This window comes from Nanorana parkeri, unplaced genomic scaffold (genome assembly GCF_000935625.1).
Source record: "Nanorana parkeri isolate BGI_ZX_2015 unplaced genomic scaffold, ASM93562v1 scaffold276, whole genome shotgun sequence".
In the NCBI taxonomy this organism is placed as follows: domain Eukaryota; kingdom Metazoa; phylum Chordata; class Amphibia; order Anura; family Dicroglossidae; genus Nanorana; species Nanorana parkeri.
In genome coordinates, this window is record NW_017306544.1 from 600,122 (window position 1) to 613,941 (window position 13,820).

At 42.2% G+C, this 13,820-nt stretch overlaps 1 protein-coding gene across 1 annotated transcript in view; it reads right to left on the reverse strand.

Moving 5' to 3' along the window:
• Positions 1-1,360: 1,360 nt before the first annotated feature.
• Positions 1,361-13,820, reverse strand: part of TBC1D22B (TBC1 domain family member 22B) — a 58,614-nt gene continuing 46,154 nt past the window's right edge. The window contains exons 9-13 of the mRNA XM_018557249.1: positions 11,415-11,521; positions 8,482-8,557; positions 7,204-7,331; positions 3,875-3,970; positions 1,361-1,799 (exon numbers count right to left, since the gene is read on the reverse strand). Coding sequence (XP_018412751.1) covers positions 1,671-1,799; positions 3,875-3,970; positions 7,204-7,331; positions 8,482-8,557; positions 11,415-11,521 — 536 coding nt within the window. The 3' untranslated portion in view covers positions 1,361-1,670. The remainder of the gene's footprint in view (positions 1,800-3,874; positions 3,971-7,203; positions 7,332-8,481; positions 8,558-11,414; positions 11,522-13,820) is intronic.

Below are 13,820 nucleotides of genomic sequence, written 5' to 3' on the forward strand. Positions count from 1 at the left end.
GGGGGGGGCGCGTATTTTTTTTCCCCTCGGGCGCAAAAGGAGCTGGTTACAGCGGTGCTCGTGCGGCTGAATGTGTCAGACGCCGCAGATGGAAAGGGGCAGGACACCTCTCCCCATGTGCAACGTCAGCCACACGAGCACCACAGGAGGACAGGACGCCGGGGCCTCTATGACGCACTGGAATGTAAGCTGGCCGACTCCCTGTGTTCAGGGGCTGGAGGGGGTGTGGGGTTGTATTGAAGTCAATGGCACCGCAGCCATGCCCCCCACCCACAGTGCGATCGCCCGCACCCGGGACGCAGGCACATTAGTGCCTGCATTCCGGTCCAGTGTGATCTGCAAATATAGTGCTTGCAGCATTTTTGCGGATCGCACTGGAATGGAAAGCAGGCACTAATGTGCCTGGGTTCCAGGCGATCGCAATGTTGGCGAGGGACCTGCCTGCAGTGCCATTGACTTCAATGTACCACCACGCCCCCTCCCGCCCCTGAATGCAGGTGTTTTTTCGTTGGTAGATCTCATTGAGCTCGTCATTTGAAAAGTAGATCTCCAGACAAAACATTTTGGGCGCCCCTGCTTTAAATGATTCCTAATAATGTTCTACACCATCACGGTATAATGTTTACCTATAGTCTGCTCAGTAAATTGTTTTTTTCCTCCTCTTAGTAAAATGGTGAGACCATCATCTAGAGTTTGGAAACATTTCCACAGTGCAACTTGTACTGAGGGCAAAGCTGCAATTTGCAAATCTAAAATACAATTTTAAAAAGCAAGTTTAGTTTATTTCCTGAATAAACTGTACTTTTATTTCAAGCATAATACTTTTATATACACTGCATTTCATGTTCCTAGTGTAACACAAGACTTTCACATTTGTAGAAATACTCCACACTGAGTTTTCTTTCAATTTTTCCGAAAAATAACAGGGACATTTTTTTTTTTTCTCATGGCTTCAAAATTTCTGGAAATGTTACATCCCTAGTGGCAAGTCATGTTACCAGGAATAGAAGATCCTAACCAGAACCAGCATTTCAGTACCAGGTAAACAACATAAGGCTGGGATACACAGCAGCTGTTTATGTACAGAATTCCATTGATGAGATTTATTCTCTAGAGCTCTCAACATGTCATTATCGTATAACTATTACCTACCTTAGCAAGCTTTAGGTTGCAATTTGTAGCTAGGCTCTACACCAAAATACATGAAGTGCAGAGCAGAGTGTCTAAACAAGGGGGTAAAACTTTAGCTAGCAAATCCCACCTCCACAGGTATATATGCATCTCCACATACTGGCAGGTATTCCACAACTATCAGCTTTAATTTAAACAGTGTACACGGTTTGTACTTGATACAGTACACATCATTCTGTATTTAGCAAATTTTTTTTACTGGAGTGAATATATTTTGCACAAGAAAACACTCAAATTTTAACAAATACAACTTAATTATATAATTTCTATTCATATACATACAAATATTTCTAATATACAAATAAATCAGATCATTTCAGTCATTAGTCTTCAGGCAAAAAGAGACAAAATGCACTTGTACACAAATGCTTAGAAAAGTCCACATGAGTGAGTGATGAGTTAAATAAGAGGCACTGAAGCAAAAAAGTACACTCCTTTCTTCGGTCAACATGTTTTGGAGTACAAAGCAATCACAGTTTTCACCGACGATAATGACTTGGAGCATCTGCAAACATATATTTGAGTCTGTATGCTTCTGCAAGTAAGAGGCCGATTTCCTCATTGCCCCAGTGGATGGTGGGCAAATTCTGGAGGAGCATCAGTAGACCCTAAAAACAAATACATTTTATGGTAAGTTTACATTAAACAGTATTACTATCAATCAGCCCTTAAAGTACACCTGTCATGAGAGAAATAGGGCAGGCTGTCTTTGTTCCTATTGATATATTGTAAACTAGTTATCGGTCTGTCTGACAAATAATTCAGAATCACAGACCCAGAACAAGCATGCAGTAAATCGAATCGGAGAGACATGTATGTAAAAGTTTGTTCTGCCTTATCGTGTCAGTGTGAGAGCCAAGCAGTTAGCATTTTCAGGAGAGGTCAGCATAGCAATCTTCTTTCATGATAGGTATACTTTAACGCTATTCTCATTTCATAAAGAGAAATACATTTAGGGTCAGACTAATTAATATGTTTCATCCTTCACAAACAATTAGTAGATATGACAACTGAGATAACAGTACAGATCAGTTACTATGACATTTGGTTTTCTCTGTAGAGCTGGCAACAGAAATGAGAAGAAATATTGGGATTTTTTTTACTCACTGTAAAATCCTTTTCTCCAAGTTTACTCAAGGACACAGTGGACATCTTGAATCAGAGACCATAAGGTTATAGCACCACCTTCAGGAGAAGGACACTAGGCAAAAAACAAGGTGCAACCCCTAGGTGTGGCCAAGCCCCCATCTGCTAGAGCAGGGGTGGGGAAGCTACGGCGCTCCAGCTGTGGTGAAATTACAAATACCATGAGGCATTGCAAGATTCTCACAGCCATGACTCCCGGAGACAGATGCATCATGGGATTTGCAGTTTCACCACAGCTGGGAGGGCCAGGAGGTTCCTCATCCCTGTGCTAGAGGCAACTCAGTTAGCCACAAAGCAGTACATAGCATTATAATGGCTGGTTATAACTATGGATGCACTGATAGCATTTTTTCAAAACCAAGTACGAGTACTGTTCCTCAGGTACTTGCTGATACCAATTACTGATACTTTTTTTTTAAAGTGACATTTTTTCTAAAAAAACAACAGGCTAATGATTTTATGACAGTTTCTTTATAATTATGAAGAACTGTAACTGAATCCATGATTACACAGCAATAGAGAATGGCAACCAGCAATACAGGACTACAGATCTCATCAATCCACGATTACACAGCAATAGAGAATGGCAACTGGCTATAGAGGACTACAGATCTCATCAATCCATGATTACACAGCAATAGAGAATGGGAACCGGCTATAGAGGACTAAACATCTCAGCAATGCATAATTATTCAGCAATGGAGAATGGCAACCAGCAATCACGGATTTCTGAGATTTGTAGTCCTCTATAGCCGGTTGCCATCCTCTATTGCATTAGCACTGTGACATACACCAATAAGAGGAGAACAAAAGGCAGCCGCAGTATAAAAGTTTATTTATACTCTATACATATATAGCACTGTCTCCCCAGGGCAGGGAAAGCATTATCTTCCCTGAATGATTTGCCTTTCATACATGTTATTTCCTCATGTACATTCCATCCTGCTGGGGATATCACCTGTGATCATGTCAAGATCTGAGATTAAGCTAATGTCTAACATGCCTCTGCAAGCAGGTGGATTTCTCGCTTTCTGTCCTATCTCAATATTTACAATATTGGTTAGTTTGCCATTGTTAGTAAGCAAAAAAAACTTAGTAAAATTGAAAAGTTGTATTTCTTTTCAAATTAAAACTATTTGGGAAAAAAAAGATGATGTGGGTGCAGAGTTTCCCAGTGGTAATTGGACTAAAGAACTGGACACATTTAAGTACAAATCTTTGTGCAGAAAACAAAACAAAAGTTTACCCAGCTAGCATTAAGAATTGCAAAAGTCTGATGTCTGGAGAATCAGATTATCCTGATTCCTCCTGTGGGGTTCCCTTATAGCTCAAACTCAGTTGTGTAAGCGACATGGTGGCAGAATTCATGCCAATCATGCAACAGGGTTTTTCTTTTCCAAAGAGTTGTGGTAGCATTTTTTGCATTGCTCAGCCTGAACTTATGACAACAGTAGCCTATAAAATGGGCAGGACTGAAAACAATATGTGATCTTCTAATCTGGATTTTCATATACATAATATTTAAGTGTAACAATACCTGAAAATCGTCTTCATCAAGAATTTCTTTCCTCCATTTAATTAAAAATGCAGCACAAACATAAAGATGAAAATGGGAAAATCCTTCAGGCTCTGCCTAAAACAGGAAAAAAAAAAAAGAAGGATGAATTAGCAGCGTGTGTGTGTAATTAATTATATATAGATATATCTATGTATGTATGTATGTATGTATGTATGTATGTATGTATGTATGTATGTATGTATGTATGTATGTATGTATGTATGTATGTATGTATGTATGTATGTATGTATGTATGTATGTATGACAGTTGAGGGGGGGCGCTGGCCGAAAATAGCACTTTTAGCTAAATGCCGAAAGTGTAATTTTCCTGCAGATACATCGGTGCATCTGTGATTACTTTCCTCCCCGCTGGGCGCTGCTCTGTGTCCCAGCGGGGAGGAGCTAAAGTGAAAGCCGGCCGAGTGCTGTGGGAGGAGAGCGATGTGAGCAGCCGGTGTCTCTCCTCCCAGACCGCTCAGCCGCCTATCAAAGTCCGGCAGAGCGGTGTGGGGGCGGAGACAGGTCGTGCTGTCACAGGAGGCGGAGCTCTCCTCCCTGCTCTGCTCGCTCAGCCTCCAAGAGAGGAGAGCAAGGTATAAGCAGTCATTGATCAGTGATCGCTGAGTGTTTGTAGATAATTGAGGACAGAGTATGTGTACTGTATCCCCAATTATGAATGAATGGGAAGTGATCGTTACACACTCCTGTTCATTCATAGTTGTAGTTATAGTAAACATACTCTGTCCTCATGTTATCAATGAACAGGAGCACTCAGTATAGAGGATTCCTGTTCATTGATAACAGGGGACACAGAAAGAGATTGAGGACTTTGTGTTCTCAATCTCTTTTTCTATTTTAAAAAGGGAAATATCAGGGGTCTGTTTAGACCCCCTATATTTCCCCGAAGCCCCTAAAAGTAAAATAAAAATATTGAATAAAAAATGAATTAAAAACCAAAAAATATAAAGTTTTTTAAAAAGTTTATAAAAAATAAATAAAAATACAATGCCATTATAGAACGTAGAATAAAACATAGATAAACTTAAATGTTTTTTCTTAGTTCTATAATGGCATTGTAGTACTTTCAGGTGGACAGTAAATAATACAGCTTCATAACATATCAGCTAGGGAACTACATGTCCCAGCATGCCCTCATTGCCCCTGTACAACAACCAGAAATTGCCGTTCCTTGGGTGATATGTGTGTATGTGGGGGGGGGGGTTGTACAGGGACAGTGATGGCATGCTTGTATTTGTAGTTCCCTAGCGGATGTTTGTGGGTGGAGGGATACAGTTCAAGGGGTCCTGACTTACTTTCAAATCGTGGGCCCTCGATTGTCGGCGGGCCAGCGGCGAGTGAGGGAGCTCACAGCAGCACTAACAGGCTAATCAATCAATAGCCGACGAATCTAATACACACACACACATATATATATATACACACTGAGTGGCCAGATTATTATGACCACCCCATCAGTACTTCGTTGGGCCACGAGATGACTCCACGAGATGACTTCGTTGGGCCGCCTCGTGACTCCACTAGATGTTGAAAGGTGATGCGAGGAATCTGACACTGCGCAGTTGCCCTTCTGTTGTCTTGTACCAGTCTTGCCACTCTCCGTTCTGCCCTAGTCGCTGACGGCCACAATTCGCACATTCAGACCCAGATTTTCGGCTGACAGTCCAGATTTTAAACACTTTAACAACAGCTGCTCTTGAACATTTAACAAATTCTGCTGTTTTGCCGATACTCGCTCCATGGCTTGAGCGCCAACAATCATCCCACGTTCAAAGGCTGTTAAATCGCATTGTTTACCCATATCTTCAGAAAAAATCACTTCTACTGTCGTGGTAAACAACTTGCTTCCCTATTTATAATGGTCTGGCCCTCTAGCAACTTCAGCGCGAAATTATAGCTAATTTGCCTACAAACGTCAGGTGGTCATAATAATCTGGCCACTCAGTGTACATATATACACACATACATACATACATATATACACACTGTATATTTATATATTTGTGTCTCACACAATTGTTCTCCCTTGAAATTTTTACCAAGCATTATTGTCCATGTGTTTTTGGTGGCCACCCTGCAAGAATACTGCTCCCTTGTTGAGGTCCCAGGCTTTACCTGGTTCCTACTATATGCGAGGCCTAGAACACTGCAGGGGACACCAGAATGAAAAATGGGAAGGATCAATGCACTCCCGTTCAACGAACCTGGATAAGCACAGCTCTGAGCACTATCGGGTTCAGGGCTGTCAAATCCCACCCAGTTTAACCGAAACTTACATTATATAATACATTTCCATATTTGGAAATGTATTCTTCCCGACACTGGTGAGCCTGGTGTGGTACTTTCCTCTTTAAGAGTGAAAGCCTAGCATTACATAGGGCTGGATGACATAAAATAAAACCAGGGATGGTGTCTGGGGCCTGATGGAAGTCCATGGGCTGACACACACAGAGGATCTGGCTTTTCTATGTTTAGCAAAAGTGATCACTTCTGGCTTCCCCTGGCCCCATCACTCAAGAAGCTGCTCTGTGAGCCCCAGAGTGCTGCCAGTTACATTCAAGATGGAGATTGGGAGTTTATAAGAGATTGGAGTTTTCAGTTCTTCGATCCCCTTTCCTGACACTGAAACCAAGAGAGCACAGAGCTGAGCTGTCAAACTCCAGGCTCAGTGGCCCAAGCCACTAGCCAAGGGCAGAAAAATATTTATCACAGCTTCGCTCCCTCGCTGGCCAGAACTCGATTGCTGACAAGGCAGATTCTAAGGCATTTCCCCTATCAAGTAAATCATGCAGTGGAAACGGGTATTTCTCTGCCTTTGTCTATTGATCCTGTCACTGGCCATCTGGTGTAAGCCTCATGATTTAACATTTTTGTCTGTTTAATGGCAGAGTAGCAAGAGCAGAGAGGGGTGGCAGGGGTGACCATTTCCTGTCAAGCACTCCTCCCTATGTCTTTCATCCTACTCCACTGCCCCAGCAAGGTGGGGGATGAGGGGCGTGATGGCAGAGCGGTAACAGGACAGGCATACCAAGAATAGCTGCTAGGAGTTCTGAAAGTTCACCAATCTTTATCACCACTCAAGCAGCACACTCCCCCCTCCCAAACTCACCAGTGTAAAATGAGCCTCTCTGCCAGCATCCCCCTTCACTATCCCAGCAGCTGGAGGCAGGTGATAAGCCACTTAGCTCCTCCAAAGCTCACCTGCTGCTGACCACACATGTTCAGCCGCAACATAAATTGATTGACATTGAAAAATGTGATCATGTTTTTTAAATAATTAAATGGAATACCTGATAAGTGTCCCAAAGCCGTATAGTGCATCTTAAAGGGAGTTCCCTCATTAGCAAGTTGTTCATCCAACGAAAAGCAAACTGCAGATATTCAACTTCATATTTCTGGAGATGATGATGTACCTCACCTAGTGTAGAAGGGAAACTCTTTAGGTTGACAACAGAGATCATTACAAAAGTCTAAAGCAGAGATGTTGTGCCTTTCTAGCCTTAAAGAACAAATGTCTCATTGAGTTCCTTCATCTTTTTGTACCAAAGAAAAAAATAAAAATATTTCTGCAGGTCCTGACCACCTCCACTATTCAATAAGGGGCATATAATTCAATAACTAAATTATGCGGGGACATACAGTGGCGGAGGGAGAGTGAAGGAAACTTAGGCCCTCTCCTGACCACGGACACTACCCGAGGGCACGAAAGGTCAGTCTGCCCCTGGCGCCTGCAATTTCGTTGTTGCGCTTGAGGTGATTAGGGTGTACCCAGGCATACCCCGTGGGTACGCCTATGGCAATGTATGTTCTACTGTTACATTTAATACTGGTAAGTTCTGAAGATGCCGACCTCCCTCCCACCTTACCTCCTGACGCCCTCCCGAGCCGGTACCGGGCCGCAGATGGGGCAGCGGATCCCGGGATTGAAGGTGAGGGGTCAGGAGGGGGAGGGGAGGGTTGGGGTTCCCGCAGCCAGCACATACACGCGATAGGTAGGCTATAGAGCCGCCGATCGTGTGTATGTGAAACAGCCAGTAACGGCTCTTTGCATTGAACTGGCTTTTTCTGCCCGGGGGCGCGCACGAGCAGAAAAAAAATGCCGTCTGGAGAGAAAAATAGAAAAATGTGCATTATTTAAAGTTTTTACTTTTTTCATCTAGTCACTTTTTTCTTGGTGTGCGTGTGCGTTTATAAATGTTTACTACGAAAACATGTTTAGTTCAGTACTATAGAAGCAGTACTGGACAAGTGATGGTGAGGCTTTTTCAGGTTGACTTACTTAGTGAACACCTAAAGCATCAATCACAACAAGAATTCACAGCAAGGTAAGTGTATCTAGTATTAATAACACAAAATCACAAATATTGAGACATTAGTTCCGGAGTCAGCTTCTTATTCCACAAAGTAAAATATGGGTGATGTTACGGGTTATTTTGGAAGTGAAGCAAACCCAATGTGTGGAATACATGAAATGCTGAAAAACATGTTGATAAAATAGACTTTAATGTAAAACACCGAGGGTAGTTTAAAAGGAAATCAGATTACATATTTTAAAAAAATCTCCTTACTGTCAATTCTGCCCACAAGTTCTTCCAATGCCTTTACATTTTTTTGAATTCCAGGCTGAGCAAATGTGTAGTTATCCTTAAAAACAAAAAACATAAGACAAGAAATATCTAGTTGTTGCAACATATATATATTTGTTGTTACAAGTAGATAAAAAAAAAACACCATACAAATTCACAGAATATACAAAGTTGAGATAAAAATACAAGAGAAATTGCAGTTTATACTGTTGCAGTCATGATAACAAGGTACTCCTTAGAAAAGAATATTGTTTGAAATGCATTAGGATTACATTAAGCTTTGATGGAGCATTAATAATCCAGAACAATATCTAAAATTCTTCAGTCCACAGCAACCCGCTGTCCTCTTGGAACAGTTTCCCATGTACTTGCTTTCGACCCACTCTCTAAGTGTCCTCCACTGGCAATAGCTCTCAATGTCCCGGTGGCCAGTTTTTTCAGCTACCATGGAGAGACTAAAAGCCGATACCGGCCCTTTACATTTTTCAAAATGTTCGGCTGCCTGGGGTCCTGAGCGTTTTAGAGACCTCAGGCAGTTGTCATTGATGGTGCCCGTCTGGCTGCACATTGACTCCTCCTTCCTGGCACAGCACAGGACAGCCCCACACTTACCAGGACAGGCCTGGTGCCTGGCATAAGCCCGGATCCCATCCGTTCAGCCCTAGAGAGCCCAGAAGCCGCATGCAGAGCCCTAGAGAGCCTGCCACCCGCCCACAGCCCTTTGGAGAAATCTCGGCAATTCATGATTGCTGGTTGCCATTCTCCATTGCTGAATAATTATGGATTGCTGAGATGTTTAGTCCTCTATACCCGGTTGCCATATGTTGCTGTATAATTATGGATTGATGGGATCTGTAGCCCACTATTGCTGGTTACCATTCTCCATTGCCGATTAATCATGGATTGAGTTACAGTTCTTCATAATTATAAAGAAACTGCCCTAAAATCATTAGTCTCTATGGATTAGAAAAAATGTCACACGTCCCTTTCGGAAAAAGTATCGGTAATTGGTATCTGCAAGTACCTGAGAGAAAGTACTTGGTCTTGAAAAAATGGTATCAGGATATCCCTAGTAACAACTACCCCTTACTCATTCATAAGGGGGGCGGCATCTGTGTGCCCACTTTATGAAAGAGGGTACCCAGATGCAGATAAGCACCCCCTGACCCCATCAAAATGTTTGTACGGAATAGAGTTGTTCAATGGTCGTCTGTCCACCAAGATGATTTCCTGACCTTGATAGATATTTGGGATGCAAACTTTCCTGGTCATCAGGGCTTTGCGTTTTGCAATAGGGGAATTCTGAGAACTGAGTTCCCCATCAGGTCTACTCTGCTGCATATTGACAGCAGGCAGTGGGTGGCTGCCAGCCTGCTATTGGCTATGCAACTCACCTAATGTCTGATGTAAATCTGCAGCAGAGCAGACCTGCTGGGGAACTTAGCTTTTAAAATTCCCCATCAGGCTCCGCCCACTCAGTCACGTAAGACAATTAAATGTAAACAAGGGGAATGCTGGCTGACAACAATAACCAACTGTGAGCTAGAAAAAAAACTGCGCTAGGAATCAAATAACACTCTAAAAGCAGCTGTGCTTAATAGGCGAGTACACCCAAAATAGGAAAAAAGAAAATGCAGACCGTCGCCTCAGAGGAAGTCAATAGTGACGAAATGCATCAGGTGGGCGGATCCATGCGAGCATTACAATCATAGAGACAGGAGCTCCAGTGGACACAATCCATGTGCAATTGCCTTATTTTAATTGTAAGTGCATTTTAATCATTTTAAATACATTTATTCTGACATACTACACTATGAGAATTATTTGTTCTCTCTCTGAGTACAAGAGAAGGTGGAAGATGAAGGAATAGTATTAGACGGTGTTGGAAAGATAAGCCAGAGTTGGGAAGAATATACCCCAATTTATAGTCGGATCAAAAACAAAAAGGAGAGGCTTTGTGTATATATATATATATAATTGCTGAGAGATATATATATATATATCTCTCAAGAAGTAATGGACTTCACATATGGCTATGTAGATTAAGTGGGAGTTGTACATCACTTGTGAGATTTAATACAGGATTTTCTATATGTACACATTCTATGAGATGTACTAGCACAAGTACATGTTTTATTGGTCAATTTTTTTTTCTTCTATGTTTATTATGGCTTATAGTGTCTAGACCATTAGACTAATAGTTTTTTCTGAACTATTTTTAGCACAGGCATTGTGCAAAACAGGTGTTGTGGATAACACAACATTTTTTTATCACTTTGTGACAATTTCACAATTTATAAATTTTTTCTCACAGTTTAGGAATATATATTTTTTGAGTTTGTGAAGCGCAGTGCCATTTTCTTTTTCATTAACCAAATGTGGCCATATTTGGGTAATAACAGCCGGCATTCCTGGCCCCTTTGTTTACATTCAGCTGCTGACTGGGGAATCTCGCAGCCGGCAGCCGAGTCAGACAAGAATGTGGTTGCTAGGACTCCAGCAGCCCGAGTACCTAGCAACCAACAAATAGGAAGCTATCAGATTCATGACAGATTCCAGCACATATATGCCCCATGCTGAGCACTGGCTTCTCTTTCTGCATCTCTCGCAGCCATAGCAACAGATTCTCAAAGTGCCGGTATTAAAGAACTCCCTCAATCTGTTCTAAGTGTTGGTAAAGCTCCCGAAACTGGTGACAGAACTTTTTGAATTTGGCGCAGGACCATTTAAAAAGGTCCATGACACCAGAAAAGTGCCATTAAGGCTTTACTGAATTATCCCCAACAGTGTCAGCAGCACAAAGCAAATGTTTCTCAAGAGACAAAAACCTTTCCAGAGGGAACACATAAAAAACAAACAGGAAACATGACATTTAATGTAGGAGAGCTTGTAGAATAACCTGAAAGTTGTATTACCTGAATACCATCTAGCAGTTTGCCGATTGACCAAAAGCTGTCCGCCTCAATGTTCCTTAGTATATCAGAAGAAAGGCTGTTCACGTCAAAGTTTTCTACATCGTCTTCTAAGAAATGAGAAAATGCAACCGTTCAATATAAAAACTACGACCAGTCTTAGTCCGTAGTGTTCATTATTGAGTTGGCTCACCCTTTGCAGCTATAACAGCTTCAACTTGTCTGGGAAGGCTGTCAACAAGGTTTAGGAGTGTGTCTATGATAATGCTTGACCATTCTTCCAGAAGCGCATTTGTGAGGTCAGGTACTGATGTTGGACGAGAAGGCCTGGCTCGCAGTCTCCGCTCTAATTCATCTCAAAAGTGTTCTATTGGGTTGAGGTCAGGACTCTGAGCAGGCCAGTCACGTTCCTCCACCCCAAAATCGCTCATCCATGTCTTTATGGACCTTGCTTTGTGCACTGGTGCATGATCATGTTGAAACAGGAAGGGGCCATCCCCAAACTGTTCCCACAAATGTTGGGAGCATGAAATTGTTCAAAATGTCTTGGTATGTTGATGCCTTAAGAGTTCCCTTCACTGGAACGAAGGGACCAAGCCCGACCCTGAAAAACAACCCCAAACCATAATCCCCCCTCCACCAAACTTTACACTTGGCTCAATGTAGTCAGGCAAGTAACGTTCTCCTGGCAACTGCCAAACCCAGACACGTCCATTGGATTGCCAGACAGAGAAGCGCGATTCGTCACTCCAGAGAACATGTCTCCACTTCTCGAGTCCAGCGGCGGCGTGCTTTACACCACTGCATCCGATGCTTTTATGCCAATCTGAAGGCCACACGAAGTTTGGAGGTCTGTAGCTATTGACTCTGTAGACAGTAAGCGACTTCTGCGCACTGTGCGCTTCAGCATGTGCTGATCCCGCTCTGTCAGTTTACATGGCCTACCACTTTGTGGCTGAGTTGCTGTTGTTCCCAGTTGCTTCCACTTTGTTATAATACCACCAACAGTTGACCGTGGAATATTTAGTAGCAAGAAAATTTCACAGATCTACTTGCCTATCACGGTATCATGCTTGAATTCACTGAGCTCCTGAGAGCGACCCATTCTTTCACAAATGTTTGTAGAAGCAGTCTGCATGCCTAGATGCTTGATTTTATACACCTGAATCCAATGATTTGGAGGGGTGTCCCAATACTTTGGCAATATAGTGCATGTCCTGTATTTCCTGATCCGTGTACAGAGCCTGAAGCCTTTCCACTATCTCCTTATCTCTTGAAAAGTCCTGTTGAGTCTATATACAAGACCAATTGATTCCATTTAGATCCTCATACTGTGTTCAGGGTTAGGCAAGTTGTAAAGCTCGAAATAGTATTGATGAAAAAATGCTATTTAGATCTATTGACCAGACCCACTCTTGGACACTGCGGTTAAGATATATATGTTCGGGATTGCTTGTCTCCCATCAACCGTGCTAATTGTTTGCTGCATCTATTCCCATTTTTGTAGAGACTGCGAAGGGTAAGTTCCTTAAATTAAATGGATGTACTGCACTTTATGCAAGTGATGGTAGAGTACCTCATTATCTCGGGTTTTTGTATTTCCTCCAACAACAAATGAAATTGTTGCTGCCCTGGACTTCTTAAGACGGGTTCCGTGCTCAAATCAATATTCCCCTTAATATACATTTTTAGCATCTCCCATATGATTTGGGCCAAAGTATTATCATTTATGTGATCTAATTAGTTAGTGACTGCAGTCTCCTTTGCAGCATGCTTTACGGGATCTTGTAACAACATATCATTAAATCGCCAAGTAAATGTAAATTTAATAGCGTTGGGTATTTTAATTTTAAGGAAGAACACTGTATGCTATAATGACTTATAGTAAAGGATAAAGAACATTAGACCGGTTACAACCCTGACAGCAAAAGAGCTTGCTATTAATGTGAATACTGAAACTGGCATTATAAAAAAAACTTCCAGTGAGGGATAAAGAACATTCGACCAGAAGAGAAAATACCCCAAGTACATTCGAGTCTGCCCCATTCTCACAACAGTCTGGTTAATGTATATGCAGTAAATGTGGGCAGCACAATGGCCTAGTGGTTGGCGCTTCTACCTGGCAGCACTGGGGGTCTCTGGAGTTTGCATGCACTGCGTGGGTTTCCTCCGGATACTCCAGTTTCCTCCCACAGTCCAAGGGCATGCGGCTAGGTTGGCTCCTGTCTATATTCACCCTTGTATTTATGCATGTAAGATAGGGATCTTAGATTGTAGACTCCTTGAGGGCAGGGACGGATGTGAATGTGCACTATGTAAAGTGCTGCGTAAATTGTTGGCGCTACATAAATACCTCTAATAAATAAATATGTAGTTTCGCTGGATGAATAGCTATGCAAATTTTTTTAT